This window comes from Plectrocnemia conspersa, unplaced genomic scaffold (genome assembly GCF_051122295.1).
Source record: "Plectrocnemia conspersa isolate PC_06_02 unplaced genomic scaffold, ASM5112229v1 ptg000006l, whole genome shotgun sequence".
Lineage (NCBI taxonomy): Eukaryota > Metazoa > Arthropoda > Insecta > Trichoptera > Polycentropodidae > Plectrocnemia > Plectrocnemia conspersa.
In genome coordinates this window covers 727,609-755,549 of record NW_028277170.1, presented here as the reverse complement: position 1 = coordinate 755,549, position 27,941 = coordinate 727,609, and the positions used below count along the sequence as shown (strand labels likewise).

At 27.2% G+C, this 27,941-nt stretch overlaps 1 protein-coding gene and 1 long non-coding RNA gene across 8 annotated transcripts in view; both read right to left on the bottom strand.

Moving 5' to 3' along the window:
• The window catches only part of SLO2 (slowpoke 2), a 199,073-nt gene extending 183,924 nt beyond the window's left edge, over positions 1 to 15,149 (bottom strand). For all 7 annotated transcript variants that reach the window (XM_088188004.1, XM_088188002.1, XM_088188005.1 and 4 more), the window contains exon 1: positions 14,758 to 15,149. In XM_088188004.1, the coding sequence (XP_088044130.1) occupies positions 14,758 to 14,963 (206 nt within the window). In that variant the 5' untranslated portion in view covers positions 14,964 to 15,149. The remainder of the gene's footprint in view (positions 1 to 14,757) is intronic.
• An 11,120-nt stretch (positions 15,150 to 26,269) lies between these two features.
• LOC148233986 (uncharacterized) lies at positions 26,270 to 27,391 on the bottom strand. Its single transcript, XR_015809960.1, has 2 exons — positions 27,291 to 27,391; positions 26,270 to 27,212 (listed from the first exon to the last, which is right to left on the bottom strand). It is a non-coding gene; the product is annotated as an uncharacterized LOC148233986 (long non-coding RNA).
• Positions 27,392 to 27,941: the final 550 nt, after the last annotated feature.

Genomic DNA, 27,941 nt, shown 5'->3' with positions numbered 1-27,941 from the left:
AACGTTAACGCGTTGGTCGAAATTCATAATGCGCGACGCGAAATTCATAATAACGACACAATGTTTTCGGCTCTGGAAACTGGCTGACAAGGCACGCGTTCAAACTTGACACTGACTATCTCAACGGATCAGGCTATCGGACTTATTACTTCAAAGCAGTTACTGCTATAAAAAATCATTCACCGTATTTTTGATCACACCTCGTAAGCATATGTTCATTAAAAGTTAAATCAAAAAGAACCGGGACTACCTGAACAAAGCCATAAGGTCGGTGAATAATACATAGATTGAGTTACACATCTTGACATTAATTAATAACTTATTTATGTTTAACAAGACATAGCCCGAAATCACTTCTAATAATATGTTTATTTCAGACATTTAAATCAGAGCAAGCTTTTCGCTTTTGACTTGGAATAAACAAGAGTTTAGCCAAACTCGTACAAAACAGAGCTTCGCTATCGGTCAAAACGATCCATAGGAACCCAAAAAGCAGCAGCTTTTCACTTCGATCTAAATCGTAAATTGTGATAATGGTAATTAACCAGCAACCAATGAAATGTAAATATATATGTTTATAAAAATGTATTATTTAATTATGTAATAAACAAAAATAAAAAAAAATAAAAAAAAAAGCTTTACATGAAGATAACTTGATTGTAGTAATGCTGCATTTTCTGAAACCTTAATGCTAATTTACAATTAATACAGATAGTTAATGCTGCTTCGGTAGCAATTGTCAGAATCACTGCGATAAATCAACTGTGTGCACAACTTATGAACTTTGCGGATTTAAAAGCTCGATAATTTTGCAATCACTTCGAATTCTATTCACGAAGAATCGACGATTCAATTTTAGATTAAATACAGATTAAGAATTTGCCATTGCGACTTTGCCAAACATTAACGACAACCCCTTTCCCCCCTACTCCCACCCCCACAATCGATTTCACTACAAGTTTGTTTACCGAGTTTTGATTGAGACAATTTGGCCCTCGCTGCCAATCGATTGTCGGTATATTATATGTAAAGTACGAGGGTTGTAAAGGCTGATAATCTCTTGAATTATGGGGGAAAATATTATTACAGTACAGTTAGTATAAGCCCAATTAATGGCGATTTATTTTATATGTATATAGCTACATTTATTTATTAAAATAAATTTCATAACGAATTAGATTTTTATGGCTTCACGCGTTCGAAATATACTGATTTATTAATATCTATGAAATCAAGGTTAAACTTTATTGTCATTGCTACTAAAAGAAATAAAAATATCTCTTTTGTTAAATTTAATCAAGAACTAACCTAAATTTGTAATATAAAACAGCTTTTAAAAACCTTTTCAATTCATAAATAAATCTTTTATTTGACGAAAATATCCATATTATTACAAATTTAATTACTCTCTTTAGAATAGTTATTATTATTAGCTAATAATACAAATATAAATAGTATATAAAAACAATAAAATAGTTCAACTCCTTGTTTTATAGATAATTATCTCAACATTTTTTTAACGTTTCTAATGTTTTTATGAAATAAATGTTGACGTAACCTAATTTACAAAGGGCAATTGAGTAAGTCATACCATTACATTAATTAACATTAAGACGTTTAGTCTTTCTTTCTATACATTTACCTTAATGTTGATGTGTGTTACGGGTTATTGTCAGGCTGGTCACAAAAAACGAACCCTAATAATAATCGTCGACCCATATGCAACATTATGTGCTTAAATTATTTTTATTTGATTAAAATATTATTTATAAAATATTTCCAACAAGATACTTATTTGGTTTAGACTAGTAAAATTGATAAATGCATTATTTTCAATCCCCAGTATAGTAAAACATCCCTAAAACATAATACAACCTAATGTAATTTTTTTCAAATTTAATTTTAATATTATTTTATTAAAAAATCCAAGTAATATGCAAATAAACTTTTTCTTATTATCGCATATTGCTCCAACACGCCGCCACGATTTTATTGCTTTTGATGTGGATTTTTGACTTCTGAGAAGGGATAATTATTTTTTGCGTTTTTTTATTGAGCAAAATTCGATTTAGTTGTGCTTAATTTGATTCTAACTTATTGTTAGTCGTGCTATTGTTATAAAAAGTATTAATAATAACGTTACATAATCGAGCGTTTTGACTGCGACGGCGCCGACGCGATTTTATTGCTTTTGACATTGATTTTTGACTTCTGAGAAGGGATAATTATTTTTTGCGCCCTCTTATTGAGCAAAATTTGATTTAGTTGTTCTGCATTCGATATTCACTTATTGTTAGTCGTGGTATTGTTATAAAAAGTCCTAAAATACTGCGACAATTACGGCACGATTTTACTGCCTTTAACGTGAATTTTTGCTTTCTGAGAAGAGACAATGGTTTCTCTCTCCCATCGGTCAAATGTTCGCTTGATTCTAACTTATTTTAAGTCGTGATTTTGTTATAAAAAGTCCTAATATGAACGCTAGATAACCGAGCGTTTTCACTGCGACGGGGACGGCACGGTTGTATTGCTTTTGACGTGGATTCTAAACAAGAACTCCCTTTATAAATGCATGTAATTTAATGATATACTATGAATCTTAATGACAGCAGAATAATAAAAGTTGATCACTGACTTGGCAAATAATAGGTTAAAAAAATATACATATAACAATGAATAGGTTATAACAAATAATAATTTGCATAAATCGAGATTGGTAAATATTTTACAAAAAAATCGCATAAAGCGAACACATACACTTATATATATATAAGCATATGTACATTCTCCTATATCAATACAAAAAATGTCAGTGTGTAAAAAATATGGTTTATTATTACTAAACAATTTTTTAACTATACTTGACAATTTTTTTATATTGTTACATTAATTTTTTTTTAATACTTCTTATCTTAGAATTGGTTCCAAGTTATTACTATTATCAGTGTCATTTCTAGCAGTAGATTATTCTGGATTTATTCCATATTAAATATTCTGCTACCAATTTTTTTTTAAATTTTTGTAAATTTCCTGATACTGCCTTTAAATAATTTTTAAATCTCGCTGTAATTTAACAGCATTTTATTAACCGCTTAAATTGAGGTATTAGTGTATATATCGGAAACATATTGTTCCAAAATTGGGTTGACAGCATTGTTTATATCTAAATAAGAATTTTGTGATTAACTTTGATAAGAGTTTTTGAATTAGGTATATAATTATTAACGTTGAGAAGCATTACAGTTTAACTTTCTGAGTAGTGGGTTAATTTATACACATTTGTTAATTTGTTAGTATACACCTGAGAGTAAGTTAATTTTAAGTATTTTTCGATAATTATTTCTGTTGCTACTTATTTATTATTATTTTATATTGCATTTATAGTAAATTAGAAAAATTCTCAACGTTATATTGCAGTAGTTTATTTTACAACTTTTTTGTATTAATATGTTTAATTAATTTATTTAAACAATTTTCTATTATTTTATTACGTTTTAGAAGCTAGAAATAATCTAACAATAAAATAAAATATATTTTGTAATATTTATTTTTTGCGAACTCTAATTTATTGATATTATTTTTTATTAAAATCATTTAAAATAAATTAAACTATTTTTTTTAATAAATATAAATAATTTTATATGTAAACTATTCGGGGTACCTCAAAACAGTAAAATATTTACCGCCGTACATGTACGGCGATACCTTTCAAAAGGTATAATTTCAATATATTTGTGAAAATTCTCTACATGTCCGAAAAGGATAGTGTTTAAAAATATATTAAAGAGGAGCAAGTATTAGGTAGTCCCGAAATGATTTTTTTGTCAGTCGTTATATTTTGTTACGTATGTGTTGTTGCACATCTGAACTCCACATTTCGTTACTTTTCCAAAAAAATGAGCATTAAAATTTATTTAAACAGTATATTGACTTAATGAACAATTTATAGCAATTTGCATTTCTTGAAAAAATGTCAATTCCGACAATTGAGTATATTTGTAAAGTGATTATTTAGCTTTCTTTGAATGTTAAAGATGCTTTTAAAAAGATAAAACATTAAATACGAGAGCAAGTTCTGGATGTGGTAGACTAGCAAAGATTATGTTCAATTAGTCACGAGCCACTGTAAATAGTTATTTTGTATGTATTGTGGTATTGCAAATGGATTGTGCATTACGAGACTCTCAAACTTAGCCAAACAATAACAGCCAGCTTATATTGTGATCAGCTGAATTGTTTTAGCAAATAAAAAAATACCTACATTTCTTAACATTAGTAGAATAGTTCAACAATACATAAATAAATCGCAAAATTGATTGTCGATATAATTAAGGCTAATTAATCCACCATATTCTCAAGACATTGCTCTTTCAGTTTCTTATGTATTAATAAGTGATATTATATATTAATAAATTTAATTAAATATAATACGTTGTGTAAGGTACGATTTGAGAAATTTCTAATTGCATGGCTTCACAGTACTGAACTTTATATTAAAAGACTGTTCGGTAAATTTATTACCTAATAAATTTACTTAAGAGTCTTTTAATATAAAGTCCAGATTTATAAAGCCACGCAATTTGAGATTCCTCAAATTGTATATTCTGTCGATAGTATCACAAATTATTTACACAACGTTTATTAATATATAATATCATTTACTATTTAAGAGACAGTTAGAATACATATTATATGAATATAGCTACAGTTTTTCTTTTCCTTCAAGCCTCATCTAATCTTGTAATATATTACCTATCTTACAGTTTTATATACGCACATAAAAAACGTCTGAGCGGTGTAAATTTTCATCAGACAACTTTGTAGCAATGTCGAAAGATAGCTCCATTTACAGTTTCCAATGGCTATTAATTTTAATCGAACTAGAGAAAGAGAGATACGCTGCGAAAATAATACTTTACGTCTCTCTTGTAATACGCACTCGTTTACAAAGCTGACAATATTTATTGCAATGTCAAAAATCGAAACGAAATAAATTGATATCAATTACATTGAACAGAAACGCAATAGTAAAATAACGATACAATATTAAATAAATCATGTAAATGACACTTCCAGTATAATAAACGCTAAAGAAATTCCCAAACGTATTGAAAGGGTTTTTTTATTATTTTTTCTACGACTTTATATACAGATTATGTCTTTATTTGAAGCCAAAAGAAAATTCACCACATATTCTATATTTTTTCATCCATAAAACCGCGAAGACGATCATTTATCATATTTTATTTAACGCATGCCAATAACGTGAAAAATCTCACTATTGATTTTATTTATATACAACAAAAACGTATATTTGCACTACATCATTAAAAAATATAAATTCTAAATTTTATAAATTATAAATTATTATCTTTGCTTATAAAGTATAATACAAGAATTCAATTAAAGATAATAGTTTAATTGTTTCCGTTGAGATTTCACAGTTAATTGTATAGTCGAAAGTGAACATACTATTGCTAAAAAAAATATTTCGCTAGCAATGTCTATTATAATTTTAAGGGTCATGAATCAAAGTTCAAATGCAATTACTCCCGTAATTTCTTTGAGAAATACTTTATCGAGGCGTATCGATGAAATGGCAGATGATGTGTAAAAACAATTAATTGCTCATTTGCAATTTAAGAAGTTTGCCTTACAACTAGATGAATCGGCTATACGTGATAATATATGCTAGATTTAGTGATAACGACAATCTCTTTGCCAGATATTAGTATTTTTAAAAGAAAAAATTCCCGTTTGAAAATTAATTAGTTTTTGCAACCGATGGGGCTGCTTCAATGGTTTGCAAATATCGAGGATTTATCGCATATTTGAAAAATGATGTGCCAAATATTTTTTGCATACACTGCGTAATCCATCGTCAATATTTGGTTGCAAAAGATTAAGCGTTTACACGCCTATTCTAATATTATACTAATAATAATAAATTGCAATAAATCAAGTTCATTTTGAGATCGTCTTTACCAAAAACCCTGTGAGGAAAATAAGATTTTGAGCACCTTCCAATACATATAATTTTCATGGCAATTTGATTACTGTTAGATATGTAGCGTTTCCGTTGCGATACTTAAGAAAGGGAATTTAAAGCACTGTTTTAATATGTTACATAATAAAATTATAATTAAATTTTATTTTAATTTAAAATTAAGGGAAAAAAATACACGAACTTAAATCTTGATAAATTTCACAACAAAATATATTTTTAAAGCCAACAAACAATTTGAGGCTCAAACAATTGCTTCTTTACGAGCGAGTTATCATATTTTCTGAGAGCAAATTTGTTGAAGAAACCTTAATCGAATTTTCAGATTCACTATTTAAAAACATCAAAAACATTCAAGATAAAAGAGACATTTTGTATTGCAATAATCTTGAAATATAAAAATGAGTAAAAATATAAATGAACGTCTCATGATATAATAATCAATGTATTTTATTTTTTTACTGTACAGTTTTTAGTTTTTATAATAATTTAATAAATAAGAACAGTTAAGGACGAATTTATTGCGAGAGAGAAGGCAATGTATCAATTCTTTTACTATATTAAAAAAATATGTAACTATGATACGGTTGCTATTATTAAATATTAAAAGTTGTCTTATTCGAGTTTCTGCGAATGGATTAATTTCCTTATTTCACTAATTAGTTTTATATAACAAAAAGTGCTATAGGTAGTGCTTTTAAAATTATTATATTTCTTTAACTGTGACTTTTTTAAATGCAGTAAAAAAAAATATTTCAAGATTTTTTGGACTAAATTATTAATTTTCTTTAAGAAAGTAGATATGAACATCAAAATTTATTTGATTAACAATGACTGTGTGACTTAGCATTCTTGACTTAATTTTTAGAAAAAAACTAGTAACAATAATGAGTTTAAAATACAAGTTTTAGTTGTTATTTATGTTCCAAGATTAATAAAAAATAGGGTTTATTAAGCAATTAATATTTTCCAGCATTTCCTACGAAAAAATTCATGTTTAAAATATTGTCTTACAGTATTTAAAAAAATTTTAATGATTCAATAAAATCAGATGCATCTCAATTTAATTTTCATAATACAGCGCTTAAAAATAAAATGATCTATTTTCTATATTAGATCTTTGGACAAATATATTTGTAACAAAAAATATCTAAATTTTAAAAGATGCTGTTAATATTTAAATTCATGTTTTGAATCAATATTTTCATATCTTAAAATATTAAAACATAAAAACTGTGTGAGTTTGACAAATATTCACACGAATAATTATATAAGGTTAGCCTTAATTATTTATTTTTATAATACAATTTCCACATTAAATATTTATTTTTTATTTAAATTTTATATTGTACTATAATGTTATTATAAACATATTAAATTACTTTATGCATTGCAATCCTAAACAAATTGGCCATTTCTGCAGACAAATCAGTCTGCTTCTAATCTTATCAAAAGTATTAAAAAAATGTTTTATCAAAGACTAAAGCTAAACCATAAAAACCTTATTCCAAAAGAGAGGATCACTCAAATATAGAATCAATAATAAAAAATCTGGATAGCTGTTAAAAAATGATGCTGCTCTGTAGCATTTTTAGACAACTTTCAGGCATAAGCGATTATTATATAAAATAATAACGAACCCTCCTTATCAGTTTTTTATAATTTTAAAGTCATTCATCACCAAACGCAATTTTTTAGTCAAACAAAGCGATCGAACAACTATTTTCTTTAAGTAAAATGTACTGGCTTATAGGTTACGGCTGTCTTTAAAACGTAAATCTACAAATCTATACTAAAGTCTATCTGGACATATAGTATAAAAATGTGGGGGATCCCCAGCATCTCTAAAATAAATATAATAAGAGATATCAGGCCATGTGTCTTAGATTGTTCACTAACAACCTACAATAGATACATTAAGACCTCAATATCAGCTCTGTAAAGGAAAAAATAGGCAGTCATAACAAAAACTATTAATCGACTAAAGATCACTTAACAACAAGATTTGCCAAGTGATGACACCTGATTACGGGGAAAAGCCAAAAGGTCTCTACCCTAAAGGCCAGATTTGTCATAGAGCTTACTGATTATCCACATAAGATAAATTGTAAAAAAAAATATACTCATATAGTCTTTTGACGATTAAATATTTCGTATTTAAAATAAGTTTAATTTTGCGACTTAGTATAAAGTTTTACATTATCATGGACTAGTAATTCTGTATATTTTTGTATGTGAATAAATATAATATATTTCTAAAGTTTTGACTGTTATGATTCAATAAAAATATATATATAAAACTCATTATACTAAAATAATAAACGCAAGCACAAATACTATATATAGAATATAATTGATTACATAAAAGCATCATATATAAAGCACAACTTTTTGAGTCTGTTTGAATGACAGCTGCTTATACTCCGTTCCTGTATTCTTTACATATTGTACATCATTCTGTCGGAACACAAACGAATCCATTATATAATATAATTTAACTTGATAAATTTTCGTATGTGTCACACGTCACAATGTGACACCTTCTATAATATATTGAATGCCTCACAAAAGCTCATTTTATTGTACTAAGTTTAAAATACGGACACAATCCAACCGCTAAAACCTATAAATATTATTATAAATTGCGAGAATTTGCCAATGACAAATGTTTATTTGTGTTTCACGTAAAATTGGTCTGAATGACAATTCAGACATACAGGAGAAAATTAATTTGCCTGTGCGTTCGCTACTTATAATCAAAATGTCTGCCAATCGACACGAAACGGTTAAAAGATTTGTACGAAAGAGAAAATACAAACTATCTTTCATTATCAGAACAAAATCAATTACAAAACCTAATCGGAACAGTCTGTGTTTAGGGTGCTTTACTTTTCTTCTGGTATGAAGGCCAATTTTTTTTAGGTCGGTCGGTCTCGTGGTGAACAAACAGTATCGATTGGTTAAAGCTTACTGTTATAACATATATTAAGTAAAAAAAAACACATATAAAGCGAAACAAATATGTTTGCATGTGACGATTTCGGCGAAACAAATACATAGCAAAAAAAAAACTAGTTTTTAGACTGAATTAAAATTTTTAAAAACCAGTGAACTAAAAATAATATTTACAGCAATAGTCTTTAGTATCTATACAAAAAAACTGTCTTTTTTATATATTTATGTTTCCATTGGTTGTAAAATCAATTTTTTCTGCTATTCTAATGCGTATTTTAGCTTTTATTTTCAATAAGTCATCATTTGCTGATCTATAGAAATGCATAAAAATTAGAAATTTTAATAAAAATATATAGTACATAAAAAAACATATACTATTCACAATGTTATCATATCTTGCTTAATTATTTAAATTAATTGTTCATAGTTAGAACTTTAATCACTTTTGTTGAACAACAACTTTAGGTAAACGTAAACTTAATTTAATAAACGTATGTACATGTCTACTTAATTTTATATAATTAAGTATATGTGTAACAAGGTTTTGAACTAAATAATTTTTTTTTTAAAGATGTGTTTATGTACAAATTTGAGTTTAATTGAGTTATGCTTAGGTATATTGTACTCTAACTACTCATAGAATATTTTTGTTAATAAAATTAAGTGTAAAATATAAAAATATATTAACACATAAATTAAAAATATCTGCACCTAATTTTTTTATTAAAAAAAATGTGCGCATTTATAAATATAAATTAGGGTAAGTTGACTAAATAGTATATTTAAGCTATCCAATTAACCGTTAAATTCATTATCTAGTTCACAGATATTTTTCCATAAATTACCCGGGTACCCATTTTGGTTTTGAGGTATTTTTTGTCCACTATTTTAAACTGATATAGGGTTATAATTTACAATAAAAACTAAAATATTTAATTTTTGATTTTGCTCAAATTGTATTTAATTACAAAAATAAAAAAATATATTTAAATAAAAAATTAAAACATATGTTTATTTTTTTTATTCAATAGAGACGTGATTTTAATTTTTCTGAGGGGGAAAGGAAAAAGTTGCTTAGTCAGTGGTTATTTTTTTAATATCTCCATTTCATTAAATCAGACAGCTGTCAATAATCATGCTTGTTCAAAATGTCAAGTGCAGGACGTCATTCCAACTTTTTCCAAGGGAGGTGGGGGCTAAGTTGGCCAGTCAATATTTCGATTTCATGAAAATTCATAGTATTTTTCATTAAATTATACGACGATGTGAGAATAAAATAATGCATATCTAAACCAAATTTTGATCAATAGGAGAGCCTAAAAAACAATTATCCCTTCTCAGAAGTCAAAAATTCACGTCAAAAGCAATAAAATCGTACACGCCGACACGATTTTATTGCTTTTGACGTGAATTTTTGGCTTTTGAGAAGTGATAATTGTTTTTACGCCCTCCTATTGATCAAAATTTGGTTTGAATATACTTTAATCAGCCTTTTTATACCAGAAGTCCATAGTAATATAGGTCATATTTTTAAAACATAGTGTAATATCCAAGTGAATACAAAATTTGGAGCAATATGCGAGATGCGACATCTGTCTGTACTTTATTTAGTTGACTTAGTTTTGTAGTTTAGTTTGATTTAAGTTTATACAGCAAATAGATATTTTGCAACTGGAAAATTGAGTTTCATAAGCATTTTAGAGCAGCATATTACATATAATTTTATAATTATTTTTGGTAAATAATATATAGTAGTGTTTCTAAACTTCAACCGTCAGATTAAAATTTTGATTGAAATTTGTACTCAAAAATGAATTACAACGGCAGATAAATTCATTGATCGTTACAAAACTAAAATGGTTGATGAATTTATCAGTTTCAAAATATTCGTAGAATGATGATCTAAAAAAGATTTAATTTTAGTCATAATGTATAAATTTTAAAGTCCACAGTCAAAATTTAATATTGTCATGAAACCAAAGTAAAATAGAAAAATATGTCTGAAAAATTGTTTAGAATCACTCTTGTTCCGCCTTTATTCCGTGAGCGTAAAACAATTTAAATATATAAATTTTCTTATTGTAAAAACACGTAAAACGGCTCACCCGTTCCATTATATTGTTGACAGATAAAACGTACTTTTATTTGCTTAAGGATTAACAGAAACTTTATGAAGTGTCGACCATTCTTAACTTTCGGATTAAAAACTTGAAAGCACTATCAAATTTTAAATGAAAATTTTATAATATTTATGGATCACCTAATTGTACATGCAAAATTTGTTTTTTTCATATTTTTGAAAGTGAAGGTTAAATATTTTTTGCTACATCTAAATCAATGATAAATATTCATTATCTAATTAAATAATTTAATCTGTGTAATTTGTATTAAAATTACATTGGAGTGTTAAAGAATTTGTTCACGTCTTTTGTTAGAGAGCTAAGCATCAACCGATAGATAACGAGCAAGCACAACTCTAACGATAATAAATCTATAGACTTAAAAGCCGTTTTTTTATATACGATATTTCCACAAGTATGCCATACGTATTTTTTTGTAAATACTTGCATTTTTATTTTTTATTAAACGGCAAATGTTTGAGGATACCAAAACGAAATGTGTCATAAAATATTGTGGAGCAATACTGACAGTTAAATAAATATTTTTTGTCCCTTTTTGATATATCCCTCCCACTACTCAGTTAATCTCTAAATTGGTTTTGCGAAATTTTGCGCCTTGAAAATTATATGAAATATATATTTTAATATGAAAAAATATTATAATAAAATTTAAATTACCAGGTATCTGTTAAAAATACTAGGGCATTCGGTTCTTTTTAAAACGTACAGGTAACGTAGGGATCCCTTGCTATATTGTATCGATACTTAATTTAACTTATATATCTTTGCTATTGAATTGGTAAGAAAAATATAAATTTAGATACACTTGTATATGAAATTATAAATTTAGCTACACATGTTCTTAATATTATACAAATTAGTGCACGTGCACCTAAGAAAGTAATGAGAAATATTTTTTTTTTCAAATTTAAATTATGGTAAAGTTAGGCTACGGTTAATTGTATTCTAACCTAACCAAACATTAAACCAAAAACATTGTATGTTTTAAGTTTGTACACGCGTACATAACGTTATAAATTTATGATCATGTGTAATAATTAAAAAAAAAATATGTTCTTCTAAAAACATGCTGTTAAAATTTGAGTTAAAAATAGGAATATACATAAACCTAATAAATTAGTACAGAACAAACTAAATAAAAAACAATGCCGTTACTATATTAGATTTGCGACAAAACCATTCTTTACTTTATTGTATTGTATTATCCAATTTACAAAGCATAGAAGTAAAACATCAAGCTATTTTTTAAATTAAAATCATGGCGAATTTCGGTAGACCGTATATTAATATAATACCTATATAGCTAAGGGTTATTGTAAACTAATTAAGGAAGTTAACAAAGATTGAAATCCCTGGTTCCCACTTTCACACGACGATGTACTACCACACATTAAACGACCGACACTTCAAAAGTTTGGCTCGCAAATATTAACTTATTTAACATATCTATCTGAAAGATAATATAGACATTGCGATTGTTGTTGATTTACATCTTTAACAAGCAATGTTCTGTAAAAAATGTAATTTAAGATGCTATTAACTATAGTTATAAGAGTTATTTTATAATAAAGGAATATATTTTTTACTTATACGTGTGTCTTAAAACGAATTGTGTTTAATAATAAGCTAAAAATATTTTTCTGCTTAAGCTTAGTAATGTTACTAAACTGTTATTAAATAATATATTTCACAGAATTCGATGTGCATGACAATATTCTTTTGCAGTCTTTCTTTATTTAAGCAACATTAATCCGAATTTTATAAAAACTTTACAACCTAATAAGGTTCCTAAAGACACAATAACCAAATGCACAATTCTCTACCGCTATAAATATTGAACTTTATAATTTTCAGTTTAATTTAATTATATGATACGATTTTATGGTAAATAATATGTTTACCAGCACAATATACTAATGGCATAACTCTATGAATAATCTCATATAAATCCTTATTTTATATTGTATCTGGGAGATCAAAATTTAGTATTTTTATATAAATATAATTCTAGAAAAATAATATTTAAATTTAATATTCTACAGCCAATTAAACGTATAAAAAAATCTTATTTAATGACGTGTTAATTTTTGCTAACATAAAAAGTATTTTGCTAACAAAAAATAATATTTCATTTAGACTATTTTTAATAATTTATTATTAAAATCTAAAATTAAGTATTACTATATGGAATAATATTAAAAAATATATATTTAAAAGTAGAAAGTAAAGTAGTAAATAAATAATAATAAATATGTAAATATATGTAAAAAGTAGAAAACATAAAATTTAATTATTACCTACCAGCTAATTTATATTTTTAACAGTAAAAATGTATTTCAATTGTAATTTACTATAATGTTTTTGGGATAAATTTAAGACTATTTGTTTTAGAATTTCTTTGAGGGATAACCCGAGAATTTTGGGATGAGAATCAAAATTTTAAAAATTATACTTTTCTAGCATATTCAGGGACGTCATTTAAATTTTTACAGAGAAGGTATTTGCCTTTCCCCATACCCATAAACTTTGAGCCAAATAATATGGTTATTTAATATATTTTAAATCTGTAAATCACTTTAATTTAATAAACTATATTATTTTTAAAAATATGGTATGAAGAGGTGCCCCCCCATTATTTAACAAATTTTGAAATGGCGCGCAAAAATATTAGTCACTGGGAAAAGTATGTAAAATATAATATATCATTTTTATTTTTGTAATATTTTTTATACATACAACATACAAGTATATAAAATGTGTATTGTTTATTTATAAATATTATTATTTTCTTAAAAATAAATATGAAATATATTTTTTTAATAATATGACCACTGCATAATGTTGCAAATTAACTACGTAGCTGTTTTTCTATTATTTCAATATAATTTTTCAGTAAGGATTTGTTAAATTAAATTTTTAATAAAATACATATATAGTCCAAGGAACATATTTTTATATTTTATTAATTTAAACTATAGTACTATTTTCAATTCTTTTAAACATAGGACATGTTTTTGCTCTCACCTTAAAAACATCACAAAAATTTGTCACGAAAAATAAAGAAATATAGAATAAGTATTTGAATGAAAACAAACACATGATTTATAAATCATAAATTTAGAAAAGCATGTTCCATGTTTCTTGGTTTCATGCGTAAGTAAATTATTGTCACCCGGGGGCCAGAGAGGTGCAAAGCGCCGATTTTTTTTCTTTGTCGTTAATTCGGCACAAGTTTATGTTATTCTAGGTAGCTAATATTTAACTAACGAGTGCTTAAAGTCAAACATAATATATTTAAAGCATATGCGTATCAGATTTTGTAAAAATTAATTTTGCCTTGTAAAGGTAAAAGACATATAAAAATGTTGGTAAATACAAACAGAGGTAGCGCAGCACAGTTTAGACATGAAGTAAAAATAATCGAAGTTGCATTTACTTTTTGGATGGACTTTGTACTTAATTATTAAATTTTCCTTTTATTTTAAATTGGCTATGAACGAAAAATCACTCACAAATATAACTAATATTTTATATAAAAAATACTACCACTGCAGTGGCTACACCAGATTGGCTGAAGCAATGCCTTATATTAAAAGCATCCTTTTAATATAAGGCTATTATATTGGCTGAGACACTGCGATATTAAGTTTTACAAACCTTTCTTCTAATTTGAAGCTGGACCGGCTGATGTCACTCCAGGCGCTCATCGACCTGGGGCGCATGCGCGCGCGTGGCATTGCTCCTCGGCTCGCTCGCCTCGACTCCTGCGACGGCGACTCTTCAAAGTTAACCCTGGACGACGGGGGGCCGTCAGGCAACATCTCATAACTGCAGGCGGCGCCCTCACGGCGCCCCGACCGCATCACTCACGGCACGCACTGTCATACACGAAACTGCGTCACGCGCGGCGGTGGTCTAGGTTCACATGCCGCTGCACTGTCACGGGGGGGCGTCACGGCGTCACATCGCACTGCACGTTTGCAGACCGAACGTGGGGAATACAGTTTTTTGGGTGTGGTGGAGAATAAAAAACTCATCAAGTATGGTGGGAACAAACTGGTGCACTCCATACCTGATATAGTCATAAAATCATACCAATATATTAAAAAAAGACCGCCTAATTTTTAAAATAAATTAAATAATTGCAGTCGATTTAACTAGATAACAATGATGTAACGGTGGCGTAGTGCAACATATTATTTGGCGGAGGGGTGCTAATTATACACAGATTATTTTGAATTAAAATACAATAATTTATGTTTAAACCGATTGGAATGATTTAATGTTTACCGGACGAAGACCCGCCAGCCGTTGTACTCCTGCCGTGGTCCGCCAAAGAATATGTTGCTCTAATCCACCATTGCGTCAGTTTTACTATAGCGCCGCCTTATTTATTTAACATTAACCGTTATGAGATTTATTCTCTTAACAGAGTTATATTTAAGGAACTTCAATGCATTCAATGTTAATTTTTGAAATGCGAAATAAAAATAATGACATTTATTGGATACGGTTTTAATTTTTCTTTAACTCTATCTATTCAGCGTAGTTTGTATTTGACAGCCAATTATTCAAAACGCGTTTTAACACGTTATTACATTTATTATAATGCATAATTTTGCATTAAAAATAGAAATAAATTCTGTGAAGTGGTGTAAATGTTAATCATCGTTCTTGGGGTTTATGATTAATATTAACGTTACTTCTAGAGTCTTGAAAAATTGTTGAAAATAAAAAAAAAGATGGGTTGACTATCACATCAAGCATTACTAAACGTTATTAAAATTATAAACATTGTATTTAATATTCGTCAAATTACTTTTTAAAACATTTATTAAAAAGTTTTTACGGTAATTTTGAGCTTTTTTAGAGTAACAATAAAAGTTGTTTTAAAAACAGCATCGAATTAAAATTGTTTGGTTACAACATATCAATCAGAGCGCCGTGAATAATTAGGAGCAGAATAAAAAAATTAAGTTTGATTAAATCTCAAAGACGGCTTTTTTTCTGTATTTAATAGTATAATCTTATGCAACGAATTATGCACAAACAATCTTAGCTTTTGCGTAACTAAGCAATTAATTTGTGATTTTTGTCTAAAATCGACACCGTCGTGATGCCGCAGTCACCTTATTTAATATATATGAATTTAGAGGTTTTCGTGTTCTTTCAAATAAAGGACACTAGAAATACCGTTTCAGTTTAAAAAAATGTCAATATTTTTTATCACACCTAAAATATCAGGGATGACCATTATCTGTTAAAACACATTTTAATTACGCATTTATTTATCAGAAAATAATTTAAAATACCTATATAAAAATAAAGACGAAATTTAAATAAATATTGACTAAAAAAGTCTATTCATTTTGTGAAACATATTGTAAAAAATCTTATTTGCTGTATTTTATATTTCTTTAATATCTAGTTATATATTTAAAAAAAAAATTTAGTCTGGTATTAGTTTTTAAATATTTTTACAATAATGTATTATTACAATATAATTTTACAAATTAAAATACTTTTGAAAATATGTTCCTATTAATTAGTCTATTAATTACAATTTAATACTAATTATTTAAATTACCAATTAATTTTATATATATTTTATAAAAGTTTCCCGTAAGTTTAAATTTTTTAATTGTATATTTAAAGCGAAAATCATTGGTTAAAAACAGAAATACCGGAAAAAAGTTTTTTTTGTTACTTCTCGATTTTGTTACTTTTTTTTACGATTTATTCAACCGTTTTTATAAGCTTAATCAAAGTTGTATAATGCTTTATAATAATACGCCATAATTTTTGGAAAAGTTGTATGTATATGTATATCCCTAATATTTTTGCTTCTAAAGGCAACAAAGCGTCCTAAAACGGTCATTATTTAAATAACTCGATTCCGATCAATTCTTATTATTTTTTACGACAGGCAAGTTACATTTTGTAACTTGACAAGCGTATGCCCAATGTGTTGCAACGGGGTAAATCAATCAGATAAAATGAATACACAATGTGATTATTAACTTCAAGACTGGGAATCAGTGACATATATATATTAATAATTATAAATCATTATGTATAATATAATATATAACCAATATATATCACTACAGCGCATTTTTTTAATAATAAAAATTCGATTGACGCTGCCGGGGCTCGATCCTGCAAACTTCAGAATTCTAAATCTCTAAAATCGATAAAAAAAAAGCTAAGCCTCTACCTAAAATTTATTTAGAGTTATAATTAAAATTAAAGCTTAGAAATTTTACATTATTGAAACAAATAAACTTTTTTATGACAAAATTAAAGCAATATTTTTACTTTTATGTGTATCATGATTAGAATTAATATTAAAAATATAATTATTATATTTATCAGAATTTAGAATATCATTAGTTTTGCCTTTATTTAATGTTAATTTACAGTTAATCATTATTATTTAATATACCAAATAAAAAAATAGCAAATACAAAATAGTTAACATGCTTGTTAACTAATATTTTTCTGAATCCAGTCAATATTATTTTATTTTCAGATATTTTTAATTTAAATTTATTAATTATATTTCAAGCCACGTAAACTAAAAAGCATTTGGTTGAGTAAAAGTTGCAAAAAAATTGAATTAAACTTTAATTTAAGAATTAAGGAATAAATTTAGAGCTATTTTTACAGTTGACTTAAAACATATCACTTTAATATTAGAAAATTTAAAATGAATAGAACAATAAATTTTTAATCCAATATGTCCTAATTTCAATTGATATGCTTAGTTATTAGTTATGATTTTTTTTATAATATCATTAACTATAATTATCATCTTAACATTATCAATGTCCTTGATCATGTCCATTTTAATAGCAATTGGTTGATAATTTCATTAGGAATGACAAGCAAATTAAATAACGTTTATCTATTAAAAATAGAGGCGATGTAGTTGAAGCTGTACTTAGAAATCTACATAGTTGTAATTTAGTAATTTAAAAAAAAAATTGCCTATGAATCTCGATAATGAATTTGAATTTACATCAACTAAAACATTGATAGTTTAAATAAAATATTGATCATCCCTGTATTTTTTGTACAAATATTAATCAATGGCAATAACATTGCCATCATCCTTAAATTACGACAGTGAAAACTGAGATATACTTTTAAATTTACATATTATATGTTCTTAATCTTTTGCGATACACTGTCACACACACACATCATCACATTAATACGTTCTAGGCTTAAATCTGATGATTCATCTATATTTCACTAACTTCTTGCACACGTGTGAGAGGTAATATTTTACCAAAAGCGGGGGTGAATTTTTTTGGGTTAGCATGAAACAAGCCTTTCTGTGAATTTTGTCGGGATTAGTGGCGGGGATAAAGCGCAAAACCGCAAAGCTCATTCCCACACACATAATGTACCGTATAAAGCATGTATTACCCATGTACCTAGGTATATATTATACATATATACATAGATGTACGTAACGAAACTGCGAGCCAAGCATTGGCCCTCAACGTGTAACTGTCTTTACGCCCTTCGTTATGCAGGACTTTCATTATACGATTATTATTTATATTATGTGTGTGAGTATCACGTTGTGGATGTGTGATGAATAAAATAATAAAATGGAATGATAAAAAACATGAGTGTGAAATAAAAAATACACAAAAACATGAAAATATTTTATTTACTTCTTCAAAATTGTAATACATGATAACAAATTGCTAAATAATAATAATGATAATACAAAATAACGTAACGCAAACAATATATATAATAATTACATACATGTAAAATTGATTTATTTACTTACAAAAAAGATCACGTAGTAACAAATAATAATTATGATAGAACATAACGTTGGGCGAATAACAATGTATAAATATGATTGCTACAATAAAACCTTGTTATTTTAAATTATAAGTTGAAAAAAATTAATTAGTTTATATCAAATTATATTGACTTAATAAACATCAATTTAAGATTATTTATCTCATGCATTTGATAGATAAATAATACAATAAACAGTTTTTACTAAATTTTTTCGTAAAGCTTTGCTGTAGAAAACATAAAAATGAGTATAATTCAAGTATTTATATATAGTGCTTTGAATACATTTTTTTTTAATTTGATATCAGAATAATATTATTTATTTTTATTATGGTTTTTCATAGATATAAAAGTTAATATATGTATGTAAATAAATTATTTAAAACATTGTTATTTTGTATTATATATTTTTAGTTACATAAAACAGTAATTATATCATAAAGTGATTTTTAAGATTCTATTCATAGTGCTAATAATATGTTTGTACTATCAAAAATTATCATTTATTAAAAATATAATTACATAAATGCTCTATCTTATGAATGTTTAAGATTTAAATGAAAACACTATTTCCAAAAGGTTTTGCACAACTTATAAAAAATTGTTTTTGAAAAAATATTTAAACTATGTAAATTTACAAAATAGATTAAAATCTATTTTGCAAATTTATTTAATATTTTATAAAGGCAAAAATATATATAATAAATAATAAAGTAATTTATATTCAGATGCAAAATAATAGAAATAAACATTAAATGAAATAAAAAATATTTCATTATAATTTAATATAGCTATAAATTGTATATATGTTTCAATCTATTCACATTATTTCTATGATGCTTTTATCCAATTTCTATAGTTTTTTCATTTGAAATGTGCTAAAACCTTATTTAAAATATATACATATACATTTAAAAAAATGCTTGAAATAACTACATTTATCGCTGTTTTATTTTTTTCTAATAAAAAATAAACATTAAATATCTCGAATATTTTAATAATGATTTTCTAAGAAATTAATTATTAAACATAATTTATAATCTCTAATTGTTATATCAATAACATTAAGATTAAAATACATATATAAATGAAAGTATCTGTTTATAAATTAAATCAATAATGAAAATATTAGGACTTGAAATATATACTAAAAATTTTTAAAATAAAAGTTTTATAGTATTTAAAAAATGTATAAAATAATTACAATAATTATTTTTTATTAGCTTAGGAATTATTAATTTTGGGATTTAATTTTTTTATGTCAATATAATATTTATACTTATATATTATATGAGAAAAGTATCGTAAAAAATATGTTATGCCTGTAAAATTAAACAAAAAACATCTTGAGATAGGGAATAAAATTTTAAGCAAAATTTGCGAGGAAAGGCAAAATCTATGCATAAAAACAAGATAAATTTTGCGTCAAGGAAAGTATTTCAGATATTGAAAACAAATGGATCACGTACACAGAATATAAATCGCTTGTATAAGTCATTCATGACTAATGATTAAGCTTACGTTTTAAGGCAGTGATATATTATATATATTTAAAAATATATATATAGATGCAAGATCTAAGATACTTTACATATTCAAGTATTTTTCCTTTTAACATATAAAAATATGAAAGATCCATTATTTCACAAATATATATTAAAATATAATATGAGTCTGTCTTACACTTTGCCCTTTATATTTTTATTTTTTTTTCTTAAAGTTTACATATTCTTAGCACATGTCTTGAAAATTAAATTTTTATTTTATTGTATGTTAAAATATACATATAAATTTATATTTAATAGTTCAACATTGTTAATTTTATATATACTGTTTTTTTAAATAAATATTTTAAATACATTAAATAAATATTTCTTAGAAAGTAATATTTATTACAAAAATAAATAGCTAAATTTACATGTAAGATATTGCTAATAATTATTTAATAAATCAAGCTTTTAATATTCTTGCTCTTACAAAATATTTTTTATTATTGATTGTGCCATATTTTTTTTATAACTTAAATTTATAATTCAATAATACAATTTAGTTATATCGATATAAAAATGTTATATATTTTTTAATGTATAGTTATCAAGTTATACTATTTTTTAATAACATATAGTATTTAAATGCAATCTTTATATCTATATAGAAGGTTTTTTCATGTATAATTTATATAAGCTCTTATTGGAAATAAATATAGTATGATTTTATAAATTTAAGTATTGAAAATAGTTATATTACAGTGAAATTGATCTCTATGATTCAGGGTATATAGTCTTCGACTACGACCTTGCAAGGACAAAAATTTAACCTTCCAACAACCTCATTCACACATCGATACATTTATAAAGATATAACTCTCTTGAGACACTTTTATTATCATGATGATAAAACTACAAATGAGATTTGTAAACCATGTATGTTATTTAGTAAGATATAGTATATTACAGTGTCTAATATTTTATATATTTTTACCACAAAGAGAAAATAGCAACGATGATTTAAGCTGTATCATTTATTTTTGCGACTGTAATTGTTGTTATGTTAAAGTTTGAATTTGCTTAAATAATTATTAGAAACCCTACTTAGTAATTTAGTATTATATGCAATATATATTGTATAATAATATATCATGTTTTTACCACAAAGATTAAATAGCTATAATGATTTTAAAATTATTATTTATTTTTGACAATATCATTATTTTTCAGCCCTTTTTTTTACTATTATTTGCTTAAAATATTGCATTTTTATAATTTATTATTATAGAATATGGTACATATTATATTATATAACTTGTTCAGTTAGTTCTAGCTTCTTGATTTTAATGTATATATTATACACATATGTAAATATAAAAATCTGTGTATAGTTTCACTTTGTGATTGAAAATAATATTAATAATAATCTTTTTTCACAAAAATAATAATTTGTACCATTTTTTTTTTTTTTTTTTTATATGAAATAGTTTTTTTAAATATGAATCATTTTAATGTAAAAATTAAAAATTTGTATCAAATTTTAAGTTAAAATTAACTTATTTACGATTTTTTTTTTAGAAAATAAATAGTACTGGAATTATAAACTTATATTTTTATGTATAGGATTTTGGTAGCTTAAATTTTTGTGTATAGTAATCTTACTGACATTTATAACTGCATAAAATTTATTTTTCAACAAAAAACCAGAACAAAAAAAATTGTTTTTTATTACAATAATAGTAAATGATTTTTTTGGAATTTTAATATAAAAATAATCATTTGGAAAATTTGTATTTTCAATTAAAATCTTACAATTTAAAATGGATTTTTGTAATTATACAATAACATATAAATAAAATTATTTTTGACTTAAAAAGTAAAATTTATATCATATATATTGCAACAATATTTTTATAAAGCACTATAAATAATTTATAACTTTTATAACTGCATAAAATTTTATTTGCTACCAAAAACTAGTACAATACAAATATTTTTTTTATAAAAATACTATTTGCAGAATATTAAAAATCGTATTTATAATGTAGATCTCATATACTTTAATATGTCATAATAAATAAAAATTTAAAATATTTTTTCGGATTTATTTAACTGAAAATTAAAAAACTTAAAATCAAAATTACTGTATAATTTTATATATACTTTTAAGTTTTTTTTTATATTTGTAAGAAAAATCTTTTTGCATTGTATTATTTTTATAACTTAAACCTTCTTAAAAAAAGAATTTATAAATAATTTCTAAAATATATTGTTGTATATATTTTCATATATTGTAACCATATGACAATTTAAGGATCTAAATTTAATAATTATAAAACATTTGTACATATATACATACATACATATATTTAAAAAATCGTAAAATTTTGATCAATCTAATATTAAAAAACATATGATGAAATGAGGCAAAAGAAAATAAGGCAATGTGTGTCAAGTGCACATGAACGCTCGGATGCTTGCACCTATCCGAGACCCTAGCCAGGCTTGTCTCACTCTCGAGGATACGTCTAGGATACGCCGAGGATACATGCCTTCACTGCGACCTTGAGTGGACGAGCACGAGGCACAACAACACAACCGGAGCACATGTTGAGACGGGAGAGACGAGAGCGCGCGACGGCAGAGTTGCGACGCGCACAAAGCCTTTTGTGAAATGGGCGAAGGGCGGCGGCGGGGTGGGGGAGATTCAAAACGGTTACGTAACGCGAAAGTTGGGGCGCCGCCCCCGGGCAGCGTCCAGGGCCCCGGGGCCCCGCGGCGCAGCGTGGATACACGCTCGACTCGACCAAGTCTTTAGGTGCCGCAGTGGCTCGAGATGGGGGTAGGGTAAGGGGAGAAAGGGGCGCCGGATCGATCCTCCACACACCTCCCAGCACCGAAATCCCCAAACTTACGCCTGCGCCCCCACGGAAACGTCGCATCGGTGAAGGTCCGAAACTCAGTAGACAGAGCAACCAGTTGAGCCAAAGTGCGTGCGGTCTGCAATTACTCCACTAGAATGAATGAATGATTGAGGCGGATTCTGCGGTCTTATTGTCTGGAACAACCATTGACTGAATATGCAACGACATAATTGTAGAATGTGCCATTTTTACATTTTAATTGTTATGCAGAAGTGTCATATAAGAAACATTACAAACAATCTGTTTCCACCCTCAAATCATCGCATTGGCCCACGCGTTACAACTAGTGAAAGAAAACACACTCCTTTGGATATTGCATAAAAGCGTTAAACACTTCCATCAATAACATCCAACTGGAAATTCCACCAAATTCTTCAGACTTAAGACGTAACTCGCACTTAGCTGAGTTCATCCGAGAATTGACCAATATATGAAGCAATAATTAAAAAAGTGGACTAAGTCATGTTTCTTTATTTTCTATATTTATATTCAATATTTTTAGCAAATTTTTATTTATGGAACAAATATGTATTTATCAATATTATATTTTATAAAGTGCCTTCACAGTAGTTGTATGTTATTGTTTATTATGTATAAAAGTCTAATGAACGATTTAGCTAAGCAATATCTAACATTTGGGTAAGATAAGTTGCATTCGGGTAATTCTGCTAAGCTGTCTTGAGCTTATTTATCTACGACCCTTCTCAAACAGTATTGTCATACTCATAAAGTATGTATAACTTGATGTTATATAATTTATCTATGTTTTTATAGTATTATTAAATATACTCTTTACTTACAAATATGTGTTTTTCTTGTTTTTACTCCAGAGTGACAAACAGGGAAGCTTGTCACTCTGGAGTATCAAAACATAACTAAATCGCTTAAAAATAAATACACAGAAAATCCACGGTTAAAAACTATAAATAATATATCTGACATGGATCAGATGTTAGCTGATGCTTTTTTCATGTCTTCTGTAAAAATTTAAGCACTCTGAAAGTAAATATAAGCATCCGCAGTAGATAAGGACTTAATTCGCAAATTTTCTTCTCAAGTGAAAATTTAATTTTATTTTAGATAACACGTTGATTTAACACCTTCCTGGAATATGCATTCATTTCTTAGCAAACACATTTAACGCCAGCCTATCTTTTGGATATTTCCCAACCGTCAGGAAAACCGCTTAAAATACATACGATTAAGACAAGTCAGTTATAACGTCATCAGCTTATTACCGCCATTTTAAAAATTAAAAAAAAAATCTTATACGTTTAACTTTCATGATTTGTTAGAGAAATATCGATGGTGTGTATATCCCCTTTTCTCTCGCACGGATTCGCTTGTACGCGAGATGCACAAGCGCGTGTGACAGACTCACCCTGACGCACACATCAGATGGCGTTTCAAACATGCGTCAGTATTTGTTTACCTGTCATCACCTTTTTTTATGTAAATTATCTTCGTTATATTTTTCTTTAAATTTTCAACTTCATTGTATTTTAGATTCATCCAATATTTTTTTAAATTTTAATCTGGTCTCACAAACAAGCACTTTCATCTTAAGATCAGAATTAAGGTAATAAGCTGTTATTTTTGGCCAGCTTTATTGTTCGGATGCGAGACATGCATAATAATAATTATTATAATTATAATTCATTTATGGATGTATGCTTAAAGCTCTTTTAATGACCGGATTATCTTCACGATAAAACGGAATCGAGACTTTCTTTAACAACCAAATAGTTGTAAAATCTTACACATGCTCTAAGGCAGCGGTTTCCAACCTTTTTGTTACTACGCCTCCCCAAAAAAAAAAAATTTTTCCGCGCCTCCCTTACCTTTTATTTTTTTAATAGATTAAATAATATAGACACGTTTTAAATAATAAAAACTTTATTACAAAAATAAACTGAAAACCACAATTAACAGAATAATAACAAGGTTTAGTTATAACATACACATACGTGTATATTTATTTTTATATATAAGTTTTTTTAAACAATTAAACCAACTACATCTATCGCATAAAAATTTAATGCGACGGTTGTTGTTGTTTATTAGCACAAAGCTTATCAAATCTTGGGGGCAATGTGGAGAGTGCCACTCGTATCTCTTTTTCGACTACTAACCTGTTGCGATATTTAGTTTTCATTGCAGCCAGTGCCGAAAAGCCCGTTTCGCATAAATACGACGTTACAAACGGTAGAAGCACTTGCATTGCTTTGCAATACAAAGATTCATACTCTCCTTTAAGATTCATCCAAAATTGAATTAAGGTTTCATTTTGAAACTTTTGTTTTAGTAGGCTATCTCATGATAATTCTATAAGTTTTTCCTTTTCAATGGTTGTCAGCTCAAATTTGTCGTTTTCATCGTCGATAAATGGATTCTGTACCCACAAAAACTTTGAGAAATCAAGGTCTTTAAAATAATTTGAAAAATGCAGCACTAGACCATCCAAGTGTTCAATAAAAAGATTCTTGCTTGTTTCAATATTGGCTGTGGCCCAGAAATCTTTTGACAGTGAAAACATGTCCAACTCATTCTTTTGTAAATTTGACTTCCATAACTTCAACTTTTTAATGAAAGCTTTTACTTTGTCTTTTTGAACAAGTGGATGCATTTGTGATCCCTGCATTGATTTATTCAAACTGCTCAATTTTCCAAAAATTTCAACTAAATAGGCAAGTTTAACAAGGAAATTATCGTTCGTCCACAAATGTGCCTCTTCGTGGTGATTTTCTTCGAGAAAGGCTGTTATTTCTTCTTTGAGTTCAAATACCCTTTGAATCGCTTTTGCACGAGATAACCAGCGAACATCACAATAATACAGAAGTGAGGTATAATTAGCTTCCATATCTACACACAACTTTGCAAACAGCCTAGATCTCAAAGGACTGTTCTTAATGTAGTTTATAATTTTTATAATTTTTGTAAAAATGTTGTTAAGTTCCTCGCTCATATTTTTTGACACTAGAGCTGCTCTGTGAAGCATACAGTGCGTCTAGATAGCATGTGGTGCTTTCTTTTTAACTAATGCTTGAAGACCTGCTTTGTGTCCGGACATTGAGTGAGCTCCGTCAGTACACAGTCCAATACAATTACTCCACGTTATGTCGTTTTCTTTAAAAAAACTGTCCATTATATTAAAAATTTCAATGGATGTGGTCTTTCCAGGAATGGGTTTGCAAAATAATATATCTTCTAATATATTATTTTCCACAACATATCGAACATATGCAATTAAATGGGCATCATTAGCTATATCAGTTGCCTCATCTACTTGTATGGCGAATTTCGAAGTACGCAGCCGAGAAACTAATTGATCGCAAATATCTTCAGATATATTATTGATTCTTCTTCCGACTGTACTATCAGCAAGCGGAATTTGTTGCAACTGTTTTGCATATGATTCGCCGAACATTATTCGAACCATATCAATAGCTGCTGGTAATATTAGAGTTTCTCCTATTGTATGTGGTTTCTTACATTTTGCGATTCGGTAAGAGACATGGTACGAAGCCAATAATGCATTTGGTGATACAGAAAGAATATTTTTGAACGTTTGCTTTTGATTATTAAGCTCATCCAATTTCATCAAAATATTCTATGGACTTATCAACGTATTCAGAATGTAGAGTTTCATGGTGCCGTTTTAATTTGACTGGTCTCATACTATCTGAAGCCAAAACTTTCGAACACAACAAACACATTGGTGAATCCTAATGATAAATAGGATGAACTGTATTGTCTTTTCTTGGGAGCTTTACTTCCTTGTACTTTTTTGATTTTATTCCCACTAGTATCAGCATCAGTATCTTCATTATTGTTGACTTTTCTCTTGTAACCACTCAAAAATTTATCCATTCGTCTAAAAAATATTTTATTGATATAAATTAAAATCAATGATAGTTTAAATAAAAAAAAATGAAGTTTAAAATATACTAACGATTATTTTCAACAAGAAATCACGTCAGAAACAATTAAAAAAAACAATATAACACGAGTGACATTTAAATTTGAGGTTATTGTTTTATGCAACTAGCGGTCGTTTTGTGTATTACCGAAACAGAGCGTTTGCAAACGCGCCATTTTTAAATTTCTCCGCTCCAGATAATTTTTTTAATAGGAATTAAATATATGTAAATGTAAAAAAATTAACATTCATGCACTGAATTTTCACTGTTACGTTAATATATCAAGTTTTATTCATTTGTAGATATTATGGTATAAAAAATAATTCATTAAAAAATGTTGGCGCCTCCCCTGGCAATAGTCCGCGCCTCCCCTGGGAGGCGCGCCTCCCAGGTTGGAAACCGCTGCTCTAAGGTATTAAATATTAGCTTCTTTATACTTTATTAATGAGAAAACTTGAAGGAAAAAATGAACAGTAAGAAAAAATATCTTGCTGCGAAACATACGCCTATTGGTGAGAATGACAGCCGAATTTTTTATTCAGCACAAAACTTAGAGGAAATATTCGAAACTAATAAACGAGGTGTTCGCTTCGAGCAGAAGCAGAAAAATAAGCTAATCAATAGTCTCAATCCTGCAAGCAATTTTAAACTCCTTCAAGGTCCACCGATCGATTACTATTTCG